This window comes from Solenopsis invicta, chromosome 4, assembly GCF_016802725.1.
Source record: "Solenopsis invicta isolate M01_SB chromosome 4, UNIL_Sinv_3.0, whole genome shotgun sequence".
Taxonomy (NCBI): domain Eukaryota; kingdom Metazoa; phylum Arthropoda; class Insecta; order Hymenoptera; family Formicidae; genus Solenopsis; species Solenopsis invicta.
In genome coordinates, this window is record NC_052667.1 from 22,446,967 (window position 1) to 22,464,293 (window position 17,327).

The 17,327-nt window shown below is 34.0% G+C and overlaps 1 protein-coding gene across 3 annotated transcripts in view; it reads left to right on the plus strand.

Annotated features, from left to right (window-relative positions):
• Positions 1-17,327, plus strand: part of LOC105196136 (myosin-I heavy chain) — a 71,136-nt gene that overhangs the window by 23,908 nt on the left and 29,901 nt on the right. For 2 of the 3 annotated variants that reach the window (XM_039448377.1, XM_039448378.1), the window contains exons 1-2: positions 4,845-5,376; positions 15,436-15,542. In XM_039448377.1, the coding sequence (XP_039304311.1) occupies positions 5,349-5,376; positions 15,436-15,542 (135 nt within the window). In that variant the 5' untranslated portion in view covers positions 4,845-5,348. Of the gene's footprint in view, positions 1-4,844; positions 5,377-15,435; positions 15,543-17,327 lie in introns of those variants that run through there. The other variant, XM_039448379.1, reaches the window with a different exon arrangement.

The window sequence follows — 17,327 nt, forward strand, 5'->3', positions numbered from 1 at the left end:
AGCACCGTCGAAGGCGAACCGTGGAGGATATTCAAATTAATATCCAGCATACTGGTAAGAGAAATACATCAAAAGAGCGGCGCCAGTGTGTCAAGGAAAATGTATATATGTAAATTAAACATATGAAGCGTTAAAACTTTGTTAAAAATGAAAAAGGGAAGATGGAGGGGAGGGGGGGGGGAAGTGGGAGGTTAAGGGAATATGTGTAGTCTAACCTGGTTTCTTTTTAAGAAACTTGCAAAATCATCTGTAATTTTTATTGAAAAAAGAGAGAGAGAGAGAGAGAGAGAATTTGATTATCTATCAGATTTCAAACTTATATCGATCGAGACCAATTTTTTTAAATGGCAAACATTGATGTGACCTATTTAACTTTAGGGATTACGACAGCGCAGGTAGAGGGAGTACATTGATTATTTATTTATACCACTTTAATCCTACTTTTAATTTTTTACTAAATGTAATTCTGTATAGAATATTATTTTGAATATTTATAATTCATTATTGAATATAATTTAGTTTACTGCACTGAGAGGAAAGTGTTTGATATTTGCCATTATAATTGCATGATAAAATAATTATAATTAGAAGTCCTATTTTTATAGTTATTACTGCTATTATAATATTAATAATAATAACCTTGTGTTTATAGTTCTACCTTGGACTGTGCAAAAAGTATATAAACTTGGCAATCTTAGTATTTGAATTATAAAATTTAAAAGACTGGCAATCTTTTGATTTGAAATACAAAATAATATATAACTTATATTTTGTATTTCAAATCGAAATTGTTAGTACTTTTCATTTTATAATTCAAATACTAACGTAAGATTGCCAATATTTTATATTGTACATTTGAAATATACTAAATTATAATAATTGAATAAACCATTTTCTTTGTCAATGTATCAGGAAAAACTTTGAAAACCTAGAAGTTTCTGGGAATTCCTTATTTTTGAAAATCATGCATTTTCATAGAATTTATTGGTATACTCAGGGAAATTTTTAAGAAACTTTAATTTTACTTTTAAATTCTATTTCTCATTTCCTGATAAAATTGTTTGATTATTTCTTCTTCATAAATCGAATTAGCAAATATAGTGTACACATCTACGCACTTCGATGTCACATCGAAGCGAATCATTTTCTTGTACAAGAACGTTTAATAATTGTTTAGGAATTTATTTAAAAATTTAGTTTGGATTTTTAGCTGAAAAAAATTTTGCGATATCCATACTTTGAGAATCTCTGTTTTATAATATTTAATTCTTCATAATTCTACAAAGTAATATGATCAGAGAGAGGAGAGAGTTGCCAAATGTGTACCACGTAAGCTATTTTTTTTAATATTTCGCATTTGCTGTTTTGGATACGAATCAAATTTTGAAAGTGTAACTTGATGTTTCATCTATTATTACATGTTGAACCATTCAGTAATAATAAATTAATTTATTATAATTTCCTGTAAAATACTGTGAAAGGTGTGATTTAAAAAACCGGTCGCTTACGGTCTCTTAAATCCTATTGTCTTCGAAAATATCGAATTTATGAATTAAAGTAATTAAAAATAAAAAAAATCATTGTCTGATATTTATTTCATTAATAATTTATCGAAACAAGCGATCAAATATTTAATAATTAATAACAAACGAAAGATAAGAAATAAAACTGGCTTGAATTTATTTTAGTAATTGACATATTTTTATTTATAGCAATTAATAGTTTTATTATTAATATTTATCGATCTTACATTAATATCATTTCTTTATAATAAAATTTATAGCGGTATGAATTGGAAAACTTGACAGAGTTTATAAAAATATCAATTAAATTTTTACAATTATTATAAATGTGTATATATAATAAATGTAAATATTCTGCAATAAGCTTTCCTTTATGAAAATATAACAAAAAGTAAAATTGCATAATTACATTATTATAAGCTTATATATAAGTTGATGAAAAATTTATATCAGATGTATACTTGATTTTCTAAAATACTGGTAGCATAAAACAAAACAAAACTTGTTGAATTCTCGTCTATATTACTTCTTTCTTATTTACTTTCTGTTTTTGTCACTAAATATTGCTTATATAAGGTAAAAATGTAAAATATTAAAAAGGTACGCTTTAGGAGATCGGTACGCATTCAGTAACTTTCCTCTTTATCTCGATAAAATGTTGAATCAATATTAGGATCGGTATATCAATGTTATTACTGTCTATCACTGAATGTCTGATAGTTCGATGTTCCAATTAAAGGAGGATATCTTGAAGGTGGAGAATCGTGCTTGCTAGGTACACTCCTCGAAACAAATTAACTTTTTTCCTCGTAACGTTTTCGCGCGTTCACGGCGCAATGACGTCATCGGTGGCCATTAGCACGAGCACAAGAGGAGAAGGTCGAGCTGCACCACCCACGCCAGCGATCGCCGAATCGAATTGCTTTGTGGTTTTTCAAGCGCATAACGGCGGTCGCGGCGAGAATTCGCGTCATCGTCTTGTTGCCAGGCCCGAGGAAGTCGGTAAGACAAGCACCGCAACATTGCCCACCTGCTGGCTTGTGGATAAAAAAAATCATGTGGCGACCGCGACGAGATTGTCAGAACAGAGCAGAAAAATTGGAACTTTAAAATATGGAATTTTCTTCTTAAGTGAGGAATGAGAGAAGAGTTTACTTCTCTTTAAAAAAAAAAAAGGAAAAAACTAATGAGGTGTTTCAATAAACTGATTACTCAGTTACGATAAATAATTTATCAGTTAACTGACATGTTGATGATATAGTTAACTAATGAAATGAATATCATTAGTTACTGATATAGTAATCAATTTATCGAAACAGTTTATTCAGTAAACAGTCCTTTTTCTTAATGATTTATGGTTTGATGCTAGAGGTCAGCCCTTTTTAACTAAACTTCTATCGTTCATTTATCTTCTTTTTTTTTCACCATGAACGGTGCAAAAGTTCAATTATAAAGAACAGACGTAGTTTCAAGCTGATTGGGTTTAATGTTATCAATTTAAATTTTCAAAATCGGACTATCAAAAATGTAAAAAATTAATTATTTTGTTATATAAGAAATTGAAACGTTTATTCGGACGAAAAAGTTCACGAAATCTTTATCGAAGAAACGTTCTTCCGTCTTAGCAAAAAAGACAAACGATAAATTGCTAGAACCTTGAACAACTTATACGGTTACGTGATACGTGCTACGTGCATATAGCGATTTGTAACCGATCGTAGTAACATGTAACCGTGTTTGCGTCGTACGACTTGCGGATTCCTTCAAGCACAGAGCACTTCCGGAAGACTAAATACGGTCGCGCGATAACGATGCTCGGTCCTGCCATTGACCGCGTAATATCGCGCGCGTTGCTTATGCTAATGTAGGTAGGTAGAAAAGAGTCGGACGGATCTCAGCGACGTGCCGTCTAACAAAGACGCTTGAGAGTCGAAGGATACGAATGTAGATGTAATTCTAGAAGAACCTGTTTATCTATCTCGGCAAAGAAGCGGGGGAAATACGCGACGCCATCTTTCAAATCATATAACAACTCTGTTTAACCTATTCTGTACTTCTGTGCCTCTGAATTAATGATATAATCATAAAGAGAAATATATTTAAACTTGCAGAATAAAATTGTTTACGATGCTCTGTTAAAAAAAAAGATTAATTAAAGGTTTTATTCCTTTGATTAATTTTTTTTAGAAATAATCATTCTCTTTTAATTAATTAAATATGACTAAAAACAAAACTAATGAATTCATATCAACAGTAATATGTACATACACGTACAGAATATTTTAAACGCACCGGATGTTCTTCCGGTGGCTTATACGTGTTTAAGACAAATTTAACATCGTTCTTCCTTGACGGTACGCTTCTGGGAAAGGGAATTATCATTTGAATCCTTCTCCGAACTCTTTCGCGTATAAGAAAACATATGGCGAAGATATGTTGACAAACATCATAATTTTGAAAAATATAAATACGTATAAAGTGCGTTCGAAATCGTAAAACTTTCATTTAAAACATTTTTTAGTATTTTTTAAAATATTTTTTAACATTTAAACAAAACGTAAAAAATAATATTTCTTTGTTATTTCATAAACTTAATTTACAAATAAAATGTTAAATTTATTAATGTTCCATATTATAATTGTTTTGAATAATCTAACTTTAAAAAATTATGTTATAATTTGTAAATGATGCTTTACAAAATGAATTTTGAATTTACAACTTAAGTTAATTTTATCCTAACGTAACTTTTAATTGAGTTAGTTTTTTGTTTATATTTAAATTTTAAATGTAAATTAATTTGCAAATTAACTTAATTTAGTTAAAAAGGATATTAATTTAACCAACTTTTAATTGCTTTTTCTGTATTGTGTTATTCAATTTATAATAATTTACATTGTCTATATTATCTACACGAAAAAGATTTGTGAACAACGTAAACGATACATAAATAATCCATATAGACGTAATCTTAAAATGTACATACATATATACTTCTTCTTGCAAAATTTATGAAAAGAAAGACGCGCGTGTATTTCAGCGCATAATTTTCTTTTTTATCGATTGAGTTGATGGTTGTTGAGGAAATAGTTCGTACAGATGGCGCGAGATGGCGGGAGATTCGCTCGTGCTCCGAAAAGAGCCGAGTTGTCATGGTCTGTCAGAGCATCGAGTCGAAGGGGGAGACAGTGTGGTCTGCTGGACGGAGAGAGGAGGGAAGTGCCAGGACTAGGGAGCGGAAGTGGGAGAGGGTGGGAGCGCGGTCGGCGAGGGAATCGAGGGATCGCGGAGTCGCGGGCCGCGTCAGTTGGGTAGCAACTGTCAGGCACGTGTGTCGCTCGTTGTCGGCGTCGGGAAAACGAGCGTGCGCGGGTGGTGTGGCTGGTGTTGACGGTGGTGCAGTGGTGGTGCGCGAAAGGTGATACTCCCCGCGCGCGCGTCGTTCGCCGCGCGCCCGCCCTCCCAGCTCCTCGGCCGAGGAGAGGAGAGTGTGCCCGAGGACGACACACCGGGGATGCGGTGAGCTCGCATAAAACGGTGAACATGTGATTCTGACAGGGCGAGACAGCCCCGTCGTCGGCCCGATACCCTTTTTTCCGGTGCCGCTTTGCTGCGCCCGCCTTGCGGGGGAGGGGTAGTGGTAGCAGCGGTTCCCTCGTACTCGCATTCGCCCGCCGGGATACGCCGCTGGACCCCCTCCCCGTCCGCCTACCCCCTTGAATCGTGCGAATCGTGCGCGTCGAGGGGTCGTCGTCGCCGCGCCGCGGAGAGGAGAGGATACGATGTTCTGAATTTCGTAGCAGCTAGAAGAGCCACGCGCGCATCATCATGGTTACGAAGCACTTCGCATCGCAGGGTGAGTTTCTCCCTTTCTCTCCCTGGCATCGTCCCCGCTCCTGTTCCCGTCGCCCCTCGTGTCTGGTCAACCGTTCCTTTCTCTTTCGTCTCGCTCCCCTCCCCCTCCCCTTCACCCCTCCCTCCCGCGCCGGTGCCGCTTCCCGGTGCATGTCCGTCGCCCCCGCCTCGAACGTGTTGTCCGAACGCGATAACGCGGGTAATTCCTCGTCGCCGTCGCGACGCCTCCTCGTAGGCGTACGTCGTCGACCTCCGAGAGCGGATGGGTGGAGAGCGGGTGGGTGCTACTGGGTGGTGCAGCTCGATCATAATAATATGCTCCGCGACGTTGCATGTACCTTCTGCACTCTCGTACCCTAGTCCTTTCATCCCTCTCTTTTGGAAAATAATAGATAGTGTGGTGATCTTGATAAGAAACGTAGTGTAAAACGAGAAACCGTAAGAACGGCAATACATGTGTCGATCTTTCCTCCTCCCCCTCCCCCTCCCCTTTTGAAGCACGATATAATTCCAGTGAGGGACTTTAACGTTAAACATTTTCTACTCTTTAAAAATAAAAACTTAATTGAAGTAGCAAATCTCGATAATATTTTTAAAAAGTTTGGAAATGCAGACAAATTATAGTCCTCGTTCTTATTTGCAATTATTAAATTATTTTTGCTGCGCTAATTAATGCTGCGCTCTCTTTACGTGTATGTATGTACACTGAAAAAAATTGTTCATGTTCGAGTAAATGTATTTATTTTAACATCATTTCTTTGATTAAAAAGAAATATTTTGTAAGTTTAAAAGTAAATTATTTTATGCTGGCTCATATTTATTTAAATCAAGGAAATATTCAAATAATTATATTTACTTCAACATAAAGAACTTTTTTTCAGTTTAAGAAAAAAAATATATATATATCAGTTTTTATAATCCATTGACTAATTCGACAACGTGCACAGAAAGAAATTAGTGTCAAATCAACAATTGATTGTTTTATAAACAAGCGATAATATAAAATCTTCTTGAAAGAATTTTTTGATGTTAACAACAATTTTTTTATGTGAGCAAATTATTATATATCTGTACTAAAGATTATAAATTCTTTCAAGAAAATTTTATATTCTTACACTGAAAAAGACGAGGAAAAAGAGTTTGGTAATGGCTGTCAAACGTTGAATAAAATAATGCCAATTAAAAATATTTGGTTAATATGAAAATAATTTTACTATTCTAAATATTTTAATTATAAATATTGCTAAATTTGATAACACTTGCTAAATATTTAGAAAAGTAAAATTATTTTTAATTATATTAATCAAACCTTTAATTGATACATTTCACTCATCATTTGATATTAGCAAACTTTTTTTCTGTGTGCTTTTTAATAAAATTGTAGTCACTTTATTACTGTATTGAAATAATTACTTTTCCGAATTCGTAATGAGAAGTATTGAGGCGGTGTGTGTTATACCGTTATGCTATTATGGTGAAGCGTTATAAAGGACTGAAGGAGCTAATAACGATGCGGAGTCGATTCGATTCGCTTGTCCTCAACCGCGAGAACACTCACGACGACCACTTCTCAATTCCGCTCCTCCCTTTCATTCGTTTTCGGCATACTGATCGAACTGGCGGGCGTTTCTCATCGCGGCCGTTTGTCCCTTTGCCTTCGCGAGCTATGATCGTTTTTCCGATGTTTAAGTACTTGCCACCGAATTCAGGAAATTCCTGGTGTCCGAGTAAGCAAAAAGGTCTGTTCATGAACTAAGTTATGATGAGAACAACTCAACAACGGAATTATATTCTTTAGTCAATAGGAGTTACATATTATATCTTCTCGATGCTGAAAAATTACTTATTTTTAAGAACTTTTTTGGAAAAGATAAATCAATTTGATATCTACAAAAAGAACATGTTTTATTAATTATGAATATGTAAAAGAAATAATTTTTTTGTTTTGACTTTTTTAAATTGACTTTTATTAGTTTTTTTTTTCTTGAGCAAGATATTCCTCGAGCAAGATAATCTTAGCGTTTTAAAATTCTGTACAATTCGACATTACGAATTTAACAGTATCCATTTACAAAGATACACTCTTAACAAAAAGAAATTTGTTGAGAAACTAAAATATTTAGTCTGATACGTCCAACTAATATTACGTTGATTCAACAATTATTTAGTTGCACTAAAAAGATATAGTTCATTCACGTCAATCATTAAAATATTTTAACCAAGTATTAACTAAACCAACCCAATATTTAGTTGATCAAATCGTATCAGATCAAATATTTTTTTAGTTTTTGACAGTTTTTTTTAGTGCGTGATATTGAAAACAGAAAAATTGCAATCGAGGATTATTTCCCTCGACTTTTTCACTAAACTAACCGTTTATCGAAAGTCACGAGAGAATCATGAATTGTTAAAATAGAAGTCTGACAGATTATAAGACATCCTACACGTGCAAATTTAAGAGTCTGAAATGCTGTTAAACTTACCCGTTTGCCTTTCCTCTTTAAAAATTTAAAAGCCACCCCGTACCTTCGACCGCAAATATCCATTAACGCGATCAAGGGACGTTTCGCGTACTGAAAACAAGAATGACATCGTAGACGCATGACAGCAGTGACATGTGAGCTTCACCCGGCAACAGATCCGACCGCGTGATGTCAAGTTCGCGGTGACTTTCGCCAGTTCGACGCTCAATCGATTCGCGCGCTCGCGTAATCCCGTCCTCGCATCCCGTCCTCGCGTGCTTCGCGGTTTACGCTTGTACACCCGTCCCCCCGTGCACGCTCGAACGAAGAAGTCAAGGGAACACGACGGTGGGAAAAAAAATCCCACCGTAGTTCACGGGTTCACGAGAGCAACGACCAGCGTGGTGTGTTCCACACCGCGTCGCGCCGCGACGTTTAAGTTTAAGTAGTTCCACCTACAAGTAGTTCTACTACGAAAAACAGGTGTGATACAACAATTGCAGTTACTTTGCTTGACGCCAGATATTTAGACTCTTGCATCGATTTGTTGCTGCATTTTATAACACTGATGAATATATCGTTACACGGAAAAAACGGCTCCGCTAAAGGTTTTCTGATAATTTAGCTGGATACAGATTTGAAAATAATTTCATTAAACTATTAAAATAATGACGAAGGATGCTCAAGCGCAATGCTATAAAAAATTTGGCACACTTTAGTTAAATAAATATTTTGGTATAACGAAAGTAATTTCAGATTCTTTTCTTAGCAATAGAATTGATATTTTTCTGTGTGCAGATAAATTTTTAGATTCTTTAGCAAAATTGTTTCTCCCGTGTATCTTAATAAATATTGCTATGTTAATTATTAACGTGAAAGGTATAAGAATGTTTAACAAAATGTCAGGATTAAATGTACAAGTATCTTAGTTTCTTTATCATAATGTGAATTTAAAGCAAAGCTCGATTGATAGGCGACGCGAGATCGCGGAAGAAGGTTTCTTGGCGAATTGTCAGCTCGAGTACAACTGGCATTTGTAACGCATTTATCGAGGATATCACCGCAGCTGATAAAGTTGCTTATATACTTTATGATATACATGTACACTCGACATTCGAGGTACTGATTTTCCAGCCCGAGTACAAAGCAGCCAGTCACTCCGAAAAGGCGCCGCATTTGAGATATGATAGCGCAATATAAGTCGTGCCGCCTCTTTCATTCACTCGTTGTAAATATCGCCTTGTAGCACGAGAAACATACATATATAAGCCATGTAGAGTTTTATGGTTATTATTATTTGTTACATTAATTATTATACGCCTCACCTTCAAGTAGATTGATCGTAGGATCGTTTGATAAAAAAAAAAAATTAATTGAAAAAGTTTAATGAAATGTACATATGATTAACGAATTGGCAAATTACGGGATATTTTTACGCAAATTAAACTTTGTGGAAATAACATCTCTTTGTCGCTCCCCGTTAATTCCGATTTAATTTTTTTAATTGTGTGCTCACGAAAGGAGGGAGAAAAACACGGAAAATTATTTTATTTGACATAAATATATGCATACGCAATATATACATATAATATATATACAGAGAGAGAGAGAGAGAGAGAGAGAGAGAGAGAGAGAGAGAGAGAGAGGTGATGAGCATTACATGAATTGACATGATAAATGCTAATAAATAGCATAGCAATAAATTCCAATTATTGCATATTTCATTTGCGACGGAATACGATTCGTTTGACTTTTGACGTTTTTACGAATGGCGATGAGACATCCGCGGGAAATCTAGCTGATTGCGAACGTCGATGCTATTTATCTCGCAGAGTCAGAATTCCAGGAAATTGGATTCGGTGCGCGATCGCGACGACAGAAACGCAAGAAACTTTCCCCCAAGAAGAGATATACTCGCGTAGCAGCAATCGCATCGAGATCTCGTTCTCCGGGCCAATGAGTCATCGGTATGACATTTCTAAGGAGCAGGTTTCCCCAGTATTCTGGTATGCGCATTTCAAATGAATCATCGCGTGTTTCATGTACATCGTAATAAAAAAAAAAAAAAAAAAAAAAAAAACGACTACGTGGAACTAGTTTCATCGCCGGTCGACATTGATTGTACAGGGTGTGTTAACGCGCTTTCACCCGACTATGATGAATTATTTCACAAGTTCCGGAATCTTGGCAGGAGCCCGAAGGACGCGATCATACGCGGCGGCTTAACAGCGGAATTATTCAAATTTATCAGCAAATTAATATTTTTTTTTTGCACATTTAAAACTTTAAGAAAATTATATCTCCCTTTTTTCGATTTTAAATTCATACGTATTTAGAAAATTTGTGTTAAATTTAACACATATCGCACGTCCTAAACGGTCCACTCAAATTTTTAGTTTAGTTTAACGCAAGATGAATATGTTAAAAAGTAATATAAATATTATATAAAAAAATTAACATACAAAATGTAACACTACGACACAATATGGAAACAGTGTGGCATTTATGCACCTAAATAAATATTTATGTATTGTGAGTAAATATTTCATTAATACTATACGAATAAATATTTATTAAAATTGAGGAATTTTTTTTTTTTTAGTGTACATTTTATTCATTTATTTTAAATTGATTTATAATTTACCTCAATGAGTTACTTTCAAAACTACTTTATCTTTCTGTTATTTGTTCATTTATCCAGTAAATTGTGTTATTTTAGCATTAAGAAATGTTGAACATCAATTTGACACGAACTATTCAAACAACATATTCATATTAAGTTAAATTAACACTTGAATGTGTTAAAAATTTAACACAAATATTTGAACAAAAACTGGTTTTAACTTAAATGAAAAATGCTTCCTGCTGTGAAAACGGGCTTTACTGTAGTAAAATCTTAATTTGAGTCTTAGTAATTAAGAGTCTCAATTACATTAAAAAGTTAGATTAAATGGAGCTGCGTGCAATACAAAATTAGATGAAATTAAAATTACACTAAGAATATAGATGTACAAATTGTTTTAAGAACTATATCACTTACAATTTGATCTAATTTGATTATATAGCCACAAAATAACATTTGCAAAATATAAAGAAAAAATGTTGATTTTGGATATACCGAACTTCCGTTGCAAAAATAGCTACATTGGATTTATCGAGAAATTCTTAACGGAGGAAACTGATACGGCCGAGTGAATTCTGATATATTCCCTGTGTAAACTGAACGTTTTATCGCCTGCGCCGACAAAGAACGGTGCGCATAACTTTATGCGTGTCCTTCCGTCACGCGGATCCAAGGCGCGTGTCCTCCAGCCCTCATGTGAATTATGCTCCTTTCTATATAACGCCACGCATGTGTACACATATACTCTTGCACGGCGGTAACTACATTGCGCCATGTGGGCACCCATGCCAGTTGTGCATTTTAATTCTCTCTCCCAGCAGTTGCAGTCGTTCGTGACTGCTCTTTGTTCTGTACAACATTTTTCTCGGCTTACTTCAATCTCACACGAGCGATTTATGTTTCTCCATGTCGCGGGAATCGATCGAGCATGATTCCACGGAGCAATTTCGAAATTGAAATGAGTTACGACGATAGAAGAATTGATCTAACGGTGGAAGGGATAGTTTTAATTTTATCTAACGACAAAGAATGAATTGCGAAAGTTATTTGTGCGATTTTATTGGAAATGTATTTATGTAATGATGAATAGTCACGAAACTAATTGACCACCAGATACAAGATATTGACATAAAATTTATTTTATTATAAATTCATCGTATGATCAATTCATCAAATATCAGAATATTTATTACCGAGATAATCCGGGAAATTTCCAGAAAATTTTTTATGATTGAATAATTAATTTCGTGACTAAATGTAAGATTATCTTGTTTATTTATTATGATTTTCTGTCACAATTTCATCTTTTATCTTTCACACACATTTCTAGACTCAAGTAAAACAGAAGTAAAGTAGAATCGGTGCTGTATTGCAATTTTATTAATTACATGGGATTTTTATGGGATTTTATTGATACATTACAAATTTTGACAATTTTACTTTTAAATTTAAATTCTATCTTTATTTTTCTGACAAAATTATTTTTTCAATTTTTTTGGGACAATGCAAACTCTGTTAACAATAAATATGTATGTAAATATTGTATGTTAAATCACCTTTTAAATTTTATATTCCTAATGAGCTACATTTGTGTATTGCGAAGGACTCGTTTGGTTCTTCCTTTTAATGCATATTATCTGCATATCTTTTAATACTTTTACAATTTTAATATTCAAAATTAGAAGGCTTTTTAAAGGAGGCGATTACCACACATTAAAAATGTAATAAATTTATTTCAAAGCCGCATTAAAACATTTAATATTACAATTTTGAATACAATTCCTGGAAAATCTGGAAATTCACAGAGGACGTTTTTACTAAAAATTTGAGAATCTTTTTATTAAATATTCTGGATTTACAAAGATATACGAAAGCTGCAATTTTTAAAGCCAGTTTCAAACGTTCTATTTAGAGGCTTTACGGCAAAATATACTCGGTGATTTTCCATTGCTTTCCAGGTAGCGATCGAATAAAATCCGATGTTTCCGACCGGATTTAAACCCAGATCTTTGGCACAGTGAGCAGACATACAATTCTCCGCGTCACGATCATTGATACACATAAATAATCTATATCATGTTATTTCTTTTTAATACTTTCTCAAATTTAATATTAAAAAACTTAAATAATTTTTCTTTGAAATTAAAAAATATTAAAAGAGGATATAATAAAATAAATTTATTTTAAAGTTGTAAATTAAAAAATTCTCTAAACCTTTCTTTAATTAAACAAAATTTTTCAATTATTAGACAATTTTCTCAAGAAATTTAAAAAAAAAAAAAATTGAGTAAATACTTAATTTTACAGAAAACTCGATTGAAAGTGGAAAAACTTTTTCAGTAATGCGTTTCAAAAAATATTGATCAAAAACACTTTGTGTTCAGACTAAAAAGATTTACTAGGCTGTAACAAAATCAGGTCAAAAGATGTATTTAAATAAAATTGCAGCAAAATGTAATTCTACTTTTTCCGTTTCTTTTTTATTTTAGTCTGAAAATGTATGTAAAAAATGAAAGGTGAATCGGCGAAATGACGTAAAATAGACAAGACAAAATGAGTAAAGGTAACTTTTAATGGAATTTTAAAATATAATTTTTAACATTGTTTCCAAATGACAAAAATTTTAAATACATGCACCGTGTTTCGTATTTTTATTAACACGAGAACTAACTTCACAATTGTCCATATCTGTTCTCGACGATTCCTTGGCGAATCTGGAATTAGATTTTGCTCGGAAAGGGTTCGATCTCACGAGCGCGCAAAGGATATCGTATTTAAATTTAATCTTATCACAATCGTCATGAAATTCAATTAAAAATTAGAACGCATCAAATGTGATGTAGAAGATATTTTTTATGTGGAGACACATTCGTACAACCGGATGTCTTTCGATGACGTTCAGGAAACGGATGGAGATTCGCCGTTGAGTAAAAAAATGACGCGTTGTTTTATCGCTGGATAGAAATGAGTGCACAGGAGCGTAAAAAGAGTGAATGGAGCTACAATCCATGAAGAAAATTGCAACTTCTGGTATACCGAAATCTTAATGAATTTTGATAAATTTTTACAAAAGTAACACGTCCGATAAATGCGAGTTTTCACTTAAATGTTATAGATTTACGTAACTGTCCAAATAAAGCTCTTATTTCATATTAATTAATATCGTTCCATAATAAATTTAATGCGATTACAATAATCGTATTAAATCGATAATAAATGTGCTATCTATGAAAATGACATACGTATTAAACCCAGCTAATAAATTTCTGACTCGCCACCGTCGCCGTTTAACTTGATGTCGTTATCGAACTATGCTAATTAGAATCGTAATTTATATCACTAGTTTTATCACACTTTAATTTGTTTTTTTTTTTTAACGAGATTAATGCGTAGCCTTAAAGAAAGCAGCTGCACAATTGGTTTGCATTTCGGTTGCCGATCGCGAAGTTCGCTGATGGTCAGCCGTGGGTCCACGTGCAGGTTCCCGTTAATCGCGACCTTGGAATTATACGATGCGGCAGCTGGGCAGCGCAGGTGCGATCGAGTGGTGCATGCTCGCAGATGCATGTGCGCGCCGGGTTGCACCTGCGAATCGCGAAACTCGATTCTTTGCCTCCAGCGCACGGACTACCGTCGAGACGAAGCGCGCCAAATGATTGAGTTTTGCGCGCGTGCGTATGTCTGTGTCTCTCTTTCTGTGTGTGTTTGTGTTCCCAGATCGTTTCATGTTGCACTGTGTCGTCGCAAATTGATTTCGAGACACGGAAGAGCAAAATTTGATAGGATAACCATCAGCTGTGTCAAATCGTTGCCACAAATTGGCCTTGTAATTCGCGACACCTAATTTCATGGATATTTAATAAAAAGAGATTCGCTCGCAGAGTTAAATTGTCAAGGTGTAGCTATAATAAGGAGGAATCTAAATAGCTTTGGTGATCTTGAGATCGAGAAATACAGATCGATAATCTTGACATAAGAATAACAAGAAAATTAGAGGGAACATTTTAATAAATAAATCACGAAACTTTTTGCACACTCTTTGACGTCAAAGAATGAATGAAAAGTTACTCACCTTCGAAGTAGCGTAATTGTCATATGTCGAACAACAGGTGGTCAAGCACGATACCCTTTGATGTGAGTTCACCCCAGGAATGTAATTGAGATGAAATTCGATATTAGCGAGAGTGTCGAGCAATCAGCAAAGCTGCGATATATCTTTGAATAATTAGTAGTTTTAATATTAATAGTTTTAATTTTATCAGTTTCCTATATGTGCTGTTTTGCTTACTCACGTTTCAGTATTTGATAATTCAATAATTAATATCAATTAATTTGATATTTGTTAAAAAAATCATAGAGTATATCTGTTGCCTGGGAAAACTTTGAAAAGTAGGGAAGAGTTGCCAAATGCGTACTACTTAAGCTCTTTTTTATCATATTTTGCATTTAATGCTGTTTTAGACGTAAATCAAAGTTTGAAGTTGTACGATGTTTCAGTCATCTATTTATTACATATTAAAACTTTATACTTTTCGGTAATAATAAATAATTACTTTGCTATAAGCTTTACTGTAACATGCTGTAAAAGATGTGTAATTTATAAAATCAGTTTAATTACTTTAATTCATAAATTCAATATTTTCGAATTACGTTATTATAAACTATATGAGTTGATGAAAAAGTTACATCAGATGTACCTGATTTTCTAAAATGCTGACAGTATGCACAAGATGAAACTTATTAAATTTTTGTCTATATCATTTATTTTTTATTTTTGTCACTAAATATTGCTTACATGAAATAAAAAATGTAAAATTCTGAAGAAGTACGATTTAGAAAACCGGTACGCATTCAGCAACTTTCCCCTATATGGATACAATTAAATAATAGTTTTGCAATGCTTATTTAAAACCTTATTACATTTTACAATCATACATTTCTTACAGTATTTCATTTCATTTTCTTTATTTTTCAGGCGCAAGCCCTGAGTGCGGCGTGCCGGACATGACAGTCATCAGCGATATCGATGAGATCGGTATCAATAAGAATCTTCAAGTTCGGTACAGTAGGGACCAGATATATGTATCCTTTCTTTTTCACGATGTAGTTGTATATATAAATTTCTACTTGCATACTTCGCACCTTGCGTTCGGTGCAAAATTATTTTTATACCTTGGTACTGAAATCAGTTCTTTCTAAATTAGTTCCACATTCTTCTGCTCTAAATATCTTATGTTAGATAAGTGAAATGAATCTTACGGTAAAAAATGTTGTGACGTAATTTTTTTTTTTATAAACTTGATAATTCAAAAATTTGGGAATGATAAATACAGTAGATACGTATAAAAGTATTTAAACTTTTCGTACTTGTTGCCCGAGGCAACAATCTTTAGATCGATATAGACGTTAAACTGATCAATATTTGAACAATAACACAATAACATTTTGATTTCTCTAAAACCTTTAATAGAAAAATTATGAAAAAAATTAGATACTATCTCTACACTGTTAGGAACAATTATAGATAGAGAAAAAAATTTTTTTTCCAAACAGAATTAATTCAGGTTTGAAAAGGTTAAGGGCAATCGACAAAATCGAAAAAATATGACAATTTCGTTTATCACTCAAACTCACTATTAAATTGACTGTTCATAGAATTCAGAGATTGAGCATTTTATTTTGAATGCTCGAGCTATTTGCTCGAATGTGATTTTTCTATTTTGTTTGCTCGTTTGTTTGTGCCTTCGTTCGTATTGGGCAAATGAACAGAGAGACGGTTAGGCAGGCGACGAGAGATTAACCGATTTCGACTGAGAAAGGAGATTGGCAAAGGGGTAGAGGGAGAGAGAGAAAAAAATGAAATGGCCAAGGGAGATGACACGAGAGAGACGCGTATGAATATTGTAGGGGTGGGCAGGGTCGCTCCTAGATTGTCGCGTTGCTATGACGATCTCAGTCAGCTGGCGAATCACCCCAGGGTCAGACCCATTCATCTCTCATCGGCTTGGGCTTGCCAACGAGCCAACGATATCGCAGCGACCCACTGTCAACCCTTTTATTCCGTCTTAACCGATTACCAAAAACGATACGACAATCCGTGGATCAGCAAATAAATTACGTTTAGCTTATCAATGAAATAATCGGTGACCGTTATTTCATATGGAGATAGTCTGATGTCGAAACAACATATACTATGCCACAAAATGAAATAAGAATAAGGGCCGATTGTTTCATTTCTGAATAAACTACGTGGTAAATTATCTAATAGATAAATGTCTACGTCTATACATCCATTACATGTCTGTGTGTAGACATGGACCTTTATCCATATCCATCTAGATAATTTATAATTTATTACATAGTTTATGCGAAGGTAGAACCCGTAGAACAACCGACCCTAAGAGAACTATAGATAGTATAAAGCAAAAAAAGTCGAATTAATATCTCGTATATCAATTGCGATATTGTACGCTTTATCGCGAATTAATGACCGAATTAAGGCTAAGACGTTTAGTGGAATTAATACAGACCGTAATATTGTCATATAGAATCAATGTCGGATATTATTTTTTACTTCATGTATGTCTAATGTGATGATAAATAATACAATCATCCATATGTTTACAATCGGAATGATCACCTTATTCAATTAACTTTCTATTTGGATAGAAAGTTAATTGAATAAGGTGATCATTCCGATTTTTAAAGACACTGGATTGCATTCAGTACGTGTATGAATGAAATTCACGGATATATTATAGTCCCGTAATTGCAAAATCTCGTGACACTTGATGTGTCGCAAGGCCCAAAATCTACTTTCGCTAATTGACCAATTAGTCACCGGAATTCAAACACGCGATTTAGGTC